We start from the raw sequence: 10,000 nt of genomic DNA on the forward strand, positions 1-10,000 counted from the left end.
GTAAAAAAAAAAAGCCCCCCCCCCCCCAAAAAAAAGGAGAGAAAAAAAGAAGAAAACACACACACGCGCACACACAAGGCCATACGGAACCAACAAAATATGTGTTAACACTTATCCGATAAAAGAAGAAGTTTAATGGGAAAAAAGAAAATCAAACATAAAAGCTCTAGCTAGCTGAGGCTGTAATGCAATATTATTTTAGGTGTATGCATAGCAAAGAAACGTGGTTAACGACCAGGTATGCCAATGTTACTGGTCTGTTTGCGTCTTCTTCCGGTACCATTGGCAAACAGGTCGCCCCGAGGGTGGGGGGCAGATAAACTTTGTCGAAACCACATGTTTTTCTCTTTCAAAAGAGAATTTCTGACGTTTGATATACGACCTACCCCCGCCCTCACCACCACCGAAACTTAGATTCAAGTATAAATCACGAACCCACGTAAACATTCATGCAGCAAGTTCAGTACACGCAAACAGGGTTGTAGGGAATACACAGGAACAATGTTTAGAACCCTGAAGTATGGTGGGACCGTTGAGTAAGTGACACATCAAATCTCTAGATAACGCGGCATTTAAACGTCCTGATGGGTATCTGATGTCATGTTCCTCTTTTGACCCCCTGGGGTTTTGAAGATCTCTCTGCCCCTGAGTTGAAAGTTTGACGCCATTTGATGACATTGTTTCTACGTGGAATCAAGTTCGTGTTTTGTACTTGAAATGTAATGTCCCGGGTAGGCGTGGTATTGGGGTGGGTCGTCCTATGAAAGAAAATAGATTGTTGTTTCGACAAAGCTTCCCTGTTTCAAAAAGAAACGAAGAAAGACACAAGCAAATAAAACAGAAAGAATGAAGGAAGAAAGTTTCTGACGAAACAAACAAACAGCTGCACAGCGATAAGATATTGAACATGATTTGAGCAAACATGCAATAGAAACTCAGCTCTTTGGGTTTCTTCGATCAGAGTTAAATGGCCATCAACCCTTGTTATGTACATGTACGTGCTGCATGGGACGTCACAGGCTGTATGATCTAATCCACTGCAGAGGGCAATGCGGCGACGCCAAAATGTTTCAAGGTACATTCCACCTCGCGAGAGCGATCAATTTCATGTTCACAACTACAGAAATGTTCAGTCTTTTGCACGGGCTAAGAACATTCTTCAACATCAAAACATGTCAAAAATCAACACCCTTCCTGCTTCCGGTATAGCGTTGTGTTGAATTAATGTCATGAATGGAACCTATGTCAATCAGCTAAACAGATTCAGAAAAACATCCCAGCAAAGCTGTAGATGTTTGGTATGTGTGCAAGTGAAAGGATCATCTGATTCCACGTGAAAGCCTGTATAGATCTATGACGGTCGACATGACCGATTAAAAGGGAAGGATTGTATGTTTCATCACTTACCTTGAGTTGTTCAATGGCTCCCTGGGGATATTTCTCAAAAGGTATAGTGTCGTTCAGAGTGATGTTGTTGTGCTTAAGTCTTTCCTTCATGATCTCCGTCGTCTGTAACACATGCAGACAACATATAAGTTTGACTCATAACTCTTGACGGTGTCAGCATTTCATGCCAGGTTGAGTTAGTATACGGTGTGTGTGCCTCAAGGGGGATATTTACGTAGATAAATGAATAGAGATTATTTATTTATATCTTACATCTTTGCCCAAGACACACATCAATAAAGAACCCACTCAAGTCTGGCTCACGGTGTCTCTTACAAATATCAAGTAATACAGCGGAACCCCCTTTTAAGACCCCCCCCCCCCCCCCATTTACGATCCATCCCACTTTAAGATGTAAGCTCATCTTTTCTTTAACTGTCTGGTCATAACCTCAGTCTGTAAATTTACCTCAATTTGAAAGACTCCCTTCTTCTTAAGACGTGACCTTCGCGGATTGATTTAGGACTTAACAGGGGGGTTCCACTGCAGGTCTTACCGAGGAGAAGAGATGCTCGGCAGCCTGCACGATGGTGATGGTTGTCCAGTTGAACTCTTTCAGCAGCTTGATGCGCACGTCCGACAGCTGGGTCTCTGGCGCCATCACCCGGAAGAACCAGCGGAACTCCTCGCCTGACAGTCGCGGGGATACGGCGGAGTAAGAAATCTGCACACAGACAACGGTGATACAACTCATCAGAATTCACGCTGACGATGGGCGTCATTACGAGCAAATGGTGAACATTACGGCGGAGTATGAAATCGTCACCGAGACAAAGGTAATCTTCACAGAGACAAAGGTGATGCAACTCATCAGAATTCACACTGAACCTGGGCGTCATTACGAGCAAATATTACGGCGGAGTAAGGAATCTTCACACAGACAACGGTAAGACAATTCAACACAATTCACACTGAAGATGGTTCGTGTCATTACGAGCAAATGGTGAACATTACGGCGGAGTAAGAAATGTTCACACAGACAAAGTTGATGCAACTCATCACAATTCACACTGAAGATGGGTCGTGTCATCACGAGCAAATGGTGAACATTACGGCGGAGTAAGAAATCTTCACACAGACAAAGGTGATACAACTCATTAGAATTCACACTGAAGATGGGCGTCATTACGAGCAAATGGTGAACATTACGGCGGAGTACGAAATATCAGAAGAACGAAGGTAATGCAATTCATCCGATTTTATACAGAAGCTACAGCGCAACACCACGAGCAACTTAATATGGCTGGGTAAGAAATCTCCAGAGAGATAAAGGTAATACAATTAACTCATCACAATTAGTACAACTAATCAGAAGACTGGCGATATCACGGTCAAATGGCGAAAAGTATGACTGAAAACAAAGAAGGCTGTGTATTGGATTGTCATTGTATGCCTGCATCATTAGTTGTCAGTAATTATTACATGTGCTGATTGTTCTCTTTGCCTGCGCGCGTATAGTATGTTGGTTATGATTGGTCATAGTATGTTTGTTTATGTTTGGTCGTTATCTTTGCCTGTGCGTGTATTGTATGTTTGGTCGTTTTCTTTGCCTGTGCATGTATAGTTTGTTGGTTATGTTTGGTCGGTTTCTTTGCCTGTGCGTGTATAGTATGCTTGGTCGATGTATGTATTGTAAAGCGCTAAGAGTAGACATTTTTCTAGAATAGCGCTATAAAAGTTTGCATTATTATTATTATTATTAAGCAGACGTGTAAACTAGTGAACGACAGGAAGACAAATCGGTTTCTTAAAACGACCAATTCTTTTTAGAGATACATTCCTTCTTGTGTAAGCGATCGCCACCTGAGATCTACTTAGGATTTTACAAGGGATAAGAGCACTCTTACGCTAGAGCAACTACAAAACAAAACAAAACAAAACAAAAATCACAATCTGAATTTTCCCTGTGATGAGTGGCATTTTTATTTGTTGCTTAATTAATTCTGACACCTTTCACAATCTACTTAATTGACTCAGGAAAACATTTTTACTCTGCACAACTGAAAAGCAGCAAGGCAGTTTTTTTGGGTCAATTTCAAAGTGAAATTATGCTCTGATTCCCTGTAAAAGGCTGGACAGACTTGTTGCGGCATACATTATTTTTTAATCGAGGACCAAGGTATCTTTAAATGCAACTGGAGAAAAGGATAGAATGAAATAGAGAGAGAGAGAGAGAGAGAGAGAGAGAGAGAGAGAGAGAGAGAGAGAGAGAGAGAGAGAGAGAGGAGAGGAGAGAGAGAGAGAGAGAGAGAGAGAGAGAGAGAGAGAGAGAGAGAGAGAGAGAGAGAGAGGGTCGTAATTCATGCACCAACAACCCCCTAAAGAGCTGTGCAAATAGCTGGACCCACCTGCACCATATTGTATTTGTACGACGCCAGCGCCGTCTGTTCTGTCACGTGAGAGCAAGTTCCGCCAAGAACCATAATCTTGGTGCTGTTCGCCGCGTACAGCTTCCGGTACAGAAGATCCATTCCGGTGGCTGTATTACACTGCAACGTGCGTCAGCGTGATTAAATTTATTCTTGGGTTTGCGTTTACACAGCGGTTTCATCCATCATCCATTGTTGTAATAAAAGTTTAAGCAAACATCCAGAAACAACAACAAAATAAAAGCCTGTAGTAATTCTTCATTTTGTTGTGTTTGCATGAACTCCAGCGGGTCATGCGGGACCATGGCGTCACCGTGAGCGTAAGTAATTATTGGGTGATTATTATGAGAGCATTAAGGGTGTTTGGGAGAGTATTATACAATTTCTGTTGCTATTGCGGCATTGCAAGGTCGTCTTGTAGAGATGTCATTGACAGCAGTATAATTTTGCGTTGGTGTTTGAGCGTATTACACAATAAACAACATTCAGTTTTGGTGTTACTTCACTTGAAAAATATGTTCGTGGTCGACAATTCTTACGTGACGAGGTGACAAAATGTATTAGAAATTAATATTTTAGGATGTACATTACTCCGTATGCACTTTTTAATTGTATGGCCTTTAAGACCCAAGAATTTAGTCCTACATATGAAACCTAAAAACAAACAGATGGTATTTTTCTTGACCTTTCATTCGGAAGAAATATATTAAGATTGTCATGACGAGCTTTCAAGAGTGCACGGGTACTTGACATAGATATTAACTTCACACTAAGCAAAGGAAAAAGCACCTTTATGTAACGTTTTTAATCTATTCTTTTCTGGCTAGGATTTTTGTACAAAGCATATTACTATATACACTGGATGTATAAATATTCTTGTACATCTTTACCATTTAGTAAGAAAAGGTTCCACCAACCTCTGTATTTACAGGCTCCAGCACAAGCCTATAGCCATGAAGAACGTCAGCCCTTTTGTTAATGTCTTCCACTGCAATCTCAGATGCGTACTGAAAGGCCTTGCCAACCGGGTAGATCCCATCGATACCATACAAGCCCACGACATGTAACGGGGTCACAGAGGAGGCGGGTACCTCTTCGTCTGAAAGGATGTCCATAGTGCTCGAGCTGTGTCCTGGCAGTTGTGACGCTTTTCGTGACGAAAATGGAGATGACGTGCGCGTCACGAGATTTAGAGGAGTGGGCGTGCTTTTGTGGTAAAAAGGTTCTGATTGTTTTGATGGTGCTTGGGGAACTGAAAAACACAACAGACGAAGCAATTTTAATTTAACGATGAAGGCTGTGCCAGACAACAACAACAACAACAACAACAACAACAACAACAACAACAACAACAACAACAACAACAACAACAACAACAGCAAGTAAGCAGACGGGCGAACTGACAAAAAGGACAGACAGACAGACGAACACAAGCAGAAAAACTATTATTTTCACCCTTCTTTATGGATTTGTGAATTAATGTTTTGAAGAAGAAAAACAAATGCATGGACATCATAAAGTTAGAGAAAACAATAGATGAGAAATGGTGTGTGTATACCATTTGGAGTAGCAGGGGTCCCGCTGTCCTTTCCACCAAATGACATAGTTGCGGCCCTTGCTGCTAGGCAACACGTCAAAATGACAATCATTTGTCCAACACAGAGTTTGCAGCTGGGATCAACCGATCTTGGATCTGGGGGTATGCGCAAAACATGCATGTTGAATCTCGTCTCAAATCAGCCAACCTAGAAATAGAAAGAGAGAGAAGAACATGTAAACAGGGTATAGTTGAAACCGCAAAACCAAGAGGGTTTTCCAAACAGGCAAGTTATCTTTATTGAAAGAACGTCGGAAACCGCAAAACACTTGGATCTTGTTTTCGCAGTGCGCGTGTCATATTTCTGTGATATGAAACCAGTTACAGGAGGTCTAAATGCGGTCAAATTAACATTGACAAACAGCGAGAGAGAGAGAGAGAGAAGAGAGAGAGAGAGAGAGAGAGAGAGAGAGAGAGAGAGAGAGAGAGAGAGAGAGAGAGAGAGAGAGAGAGAGAGAGAGAGAGCGATAGAAAGAGATTATTCAAGGAAAAACATGCACAATCTGGCCTGCCGAATGAAAAATGACCTCCTTCGATAATCGAATAACTCGGTATTTGCTCAGGAAAAAGCAAACGGCAGTCGGTGACTTGCATTCCATCTTTATGAGACAACCAACACTTGAGTTTTCGCACCACACATCCGGGTTCTTGGCTGAGGTTTACGAAAACATTTAAGCACTACGGCATATGTGGCCTGACTGAGCCAATTTTGGGTTCCCTTCTTTGCTTTATTCTCTGTCAACCTTTCTCTTTTTTTCTCTTTCTTTGTAACATTTTGTTTTATTTTGTTTACAATTCAAACGATAACATGCCCCCATTTCAAAGAAAGGTAAAACAAAAAAGTTAAAAACAAAAACAAAAAACCATGATTAAAAATCATATAATCGCACCATCGAATAACAGTAGCTAGATGGCTGATACTTGGTGGACTTACCATGGGGACGACATCAGAAGAAAAAGATGTACACACACCTATGAATGCCCCGTCAAACTAAGTTCCAGTAAAAGGCACAACATGCACAATTCCAACAGATATGATCTATTATCATTTTTTCTTAAAAACGGCAACGTCCATCTTATCACATTAAAGCTTACACGTTCCAAAATTAATGGACAGGTCTTCTGGTATTCATTAAGAAACATGACCGTCGCGTCGGCATTATAGCAAGTTCTAAATTTCTCGAAACTCGGGCGGGGGTTGTGTTTCAAATGATGTCATAAGTTTGAAGGCAATGCAACAATTCTAATTTGATTTTCTTGCTCATTTATTACCATTATTGTCATTTTTCACATAAAATCAGATAGTGCGCAAGCGAGGTCTTGATTGTGAAGACGTAAAACAAATTTACCCACACTAACACACACTCCAGTTCTATTACTTCACACATGTTTCATGCTTACATAGATGGTATTTACAAAGCCAAGACTAGCGGAATTACATTCCTACATGAACTTGATCGCAATTCTCTTCTCAGGTCCGGTGATTTGCGACGACCTATACGATCAAACTGATGCCATACATGCCAAAAGACATAACGGGCGGTAAGTAATACGATCAAACACGCATTCACCGGATTAAAGTGTTTAAAATTGAAGCAATTAATTCTACAGGGTGAAAGTCGCTGGTTCAATTCAGTTCTTGTTATTCTCTGAGGTTCCGCATAACTCTCATAATATACTCTTAAAGCACATCATACTTAGGGCGCTTACGTCCCTTTGTTTCTAAGATCCTGCCTAGCAAACGTCGGCTTGTTATAATTATATGCAGCTCTTCCCTGAAAGTGTGTGTACGTCGTTTCTCCATGGCCGATCGCACGTTCTGATAGACTTACTCGCTAATGTTCGCAGCTGTCGACCGTTCGATTTTTGTTATCGAAAATTCAATATTTGCCTGGTTTGGCGACGATTGCATTTACCTGTCTCCAAACAACTAACGCCTCTTGCACTATCGTTTACAAACCACAAATACTGTCAAGTGCTTTACCTGATACTGATAGCCCTTATTTCAATACCCCCTGTGATGTGCGTTTATATAAGCGTGCGTAAGTGCGTGCGTGTGTGTGGATGTGTGTGTGTGTGTGTGTGTGTGTGTGTGTGTTTGCTTGTATGCTTGTTTGCGTGCGTGCGTGTGTGTGGTTATGTGCGTTTGATCAGAGGAATATATATTGACCAAGCTACGAGCAAGCCAGCAAGCCAACGAACCAATCAACCAACTATTCTATCAACCAACAAAACAAACAAAAGAGACGGGACATGACACAATCGAAACAGTTACACAACAAATGATCAATTAAACAAAAACAACAACCACAGAACAACACCAACCCAAATATGAAAACAAACACTCAAGCAAACAAACATAAACCCAAGCAAAAAAGCAAAAACGCCACCGTAGGCCACCGTCATCAAGAAAGCAACAACAAGGCATAGGAAAACTATCAGAATGTATGGACTCTATCAAAGTGTCAGTAACACGGATATGGGCAGTTTTTTTTAATGGGTTTTCTTGTCTAAGACAGCTTGGACATTTTACCCAGCCCTCAAACACTTCTTATTTCAAACAAAAGGACTTGCAGAGACTGCAAACACAACAAGCATTTTAAGTAGTAAAGTGATATTGTGTTTTGTAATAATCAAGCTGTTTCCGTCATATACACACGTTCGCCGTTTTACAGGGTGACCCAAACACAAAATGCAACCCCCAGAAATGCTAATAACTTCTTCATCTGTTGACCCAGTTACTTCATATTTGGTGTACATCAACTTCAGCCTATCCATGACCAGTCCACAATGTGGACAATATTAAGGTCAAATGTACATTGCAGATGTATTTACGAATCTACAGAAGCAACTTGATCAGTTAATTTGCATACTAATCAATATCCCTCTGCAGCGATTGGTTACCTCACCGACAGACGACCACCGCCGATCAACGAATTTGGCTATGTACAGTCGAACTCGCTTAAGACGAATCACTGGGGATCGGAAAAAAAGTTCGTCTTAACCAAAATTCGTATTAAAAAAATTGATCGATTTTTATTTTTTAATTTTTTTTTAATTTTTTTTAAGTCTTGTACATTTTATGGTGTTTTAATTTGTTTCTTTCGCAACTTTCATGCTGCTTCACGTTTAGACAATAAAGTGACATATTCAGGTACATGTTCATGTGTGTCTCATGTTGAGTGATGATTGTTGAGTTTGAGTGAGAGTGAGCACACAGATGTTTCATCCAGTTGTTACGTTTTTGGTCACACACACGCGCACACACTGACACTGTCCACATTCGCGGTGTTCCTATCATTTGTCCGGAATCACTTACCTTGGCGACGGGTAGCAAACCTTGGCCAATTTAGTTTTTTGTTTTTTTGTTGCAACATGATGTTCAAATCCAAATCGAAAGCACTGACTGACTGATAAACTATCGCGAACCGGCGAACGCAAACGTTGAGAGTGTGGTTTCCCTTGTCCAAGGGAAACCACTCTGGCATCTATATTTTTTGGCATTGGCTTCCGTTCGATGTTTCGTTTTTGGTATTCGCGAAGGAAATAAACGTCAGTCAGTCATTCATGTTCAGTGTCTGAGCTATCAATCACTTTGATTCTAAATTTGAAATTGTTTTGTGAGTACAGTGTAATCAGTTTAACTTTATTCAGTGATCGGTTGAGCAATGGTTCAAGCAGTCGACGCAAGGGAAGACTTTGACACATGTATTCAAACTTCTCAAATTCCCATGATATGTCGATCTCGGGACGAGTTTAAAGATTTCGTCATAAGCGTGAGTACATTACAGACATTATGCATGCTTGGGAATCCAAAAAGTGCTCGTTATAAGCGTAAATTCGTTATAAAGAATTCGTTTTAAGCATTTTTTTTAAGCATGAAGAATTCAGTTGGGAACTTAAAACTAATTCGTTATAAGTCAAAATTCGTAACTAGCGTGTTCGTTTTAAGTGGGTTCGACTGTATTGCTATTGACAAAAATGGACCTTTTGTGCTTTTTTGACACTTTCGTTTGTTTTAAGAAGCTGACAATGCTGCCCGGTGTGTGTTGACATTAGATTATAAACCAAACAGTCTGATCCATATATGTTCTTACGTCACATCACATCACCCCCCTACTTCGCTCCTTGCACTGGCTCCCTGTCAACACCCGAATCTCCTACAAACTGTCCACTCTGGTCTACAAGTGTCTCAACGACTCTGCTCCCGAGTACCTTCAATCCTCCCTGGACCTGTACATCCAGCCCTCCGACCGTCCCCTTCGTTCTGCTGCTGACCCACTCCGCCTGCACATCCCTCGCTCGAAAATCGCATCTGCTGATCAGCGTGCATTTCCCTCCGCGGGCCCCTCCCTCTGGAACTCCCTGCCGCTTGAGCTTCGCCAGAGCCCCTCTCTTGACGCGTTCAAGAGTAGGTTGAAGACTCAGTTCTTCCCGTAGCTGGCTGCGACTTTCATGTTCGACGTGATGTGTTGTGCCCCAAAAGACATTCTTGTGCTGTGCTCTGTGAGAGGTGTTTTCTTTGTGTTTAATATTATTTTGTTTGGACCTAGCTATTGATGTGTACATTGTTGTTAAACAGTTGTTT

General features: G+C 41.3%; 1 protein-coding gene across 1 annotated transcript in view; it reads right to left on the reverse strand.

The window, feature by feature from the left end:
- The window catches only part of LOC138961182 (gamma-aminobutyric acid type B receptor subunit 1-like), a 6,558-nt gene extending 2,641 nt beyond the window's left edge, over positions 1-3,917 (reverse strand). Inside the window, exons 1-3 of the mRNA XM_070332782.1 lie at positions 3,795-3,917; positions 1,943-2,110; positions 1,408-1,509 (exon numbers count right to left, since the gene is read on the reverse strand). Of these exons, the coding sequence (XP_070188883.1) occupies positions 1,408-1,509; positions 1,943-2,110; positions 3,795-3,917 (393 nt within the window). The remainder of the gene's footprint in view (positions 1-1,407; positions 1,510-1,942; positions 2,111-3,794) is intronic.
- Positions 3,918-10,000: the final 6,083 nt, after the last annotated feature.

Source organism: Littorina saxatilis, linkage group LG3 (genome assembly GCF_037325665.1).
Source record: "Littorina saxatilis isolate snail1 linkage group LG3, US_GU_Lsax_2.0, whole genome shotgun sequence".
Classification (NCBI taxonomy): Eukaryota; Metazoa; Mollusca; class Gastropoda; order Littorinimorpha; family Littorinidae; genus Littorina; species Littorina saxatilis.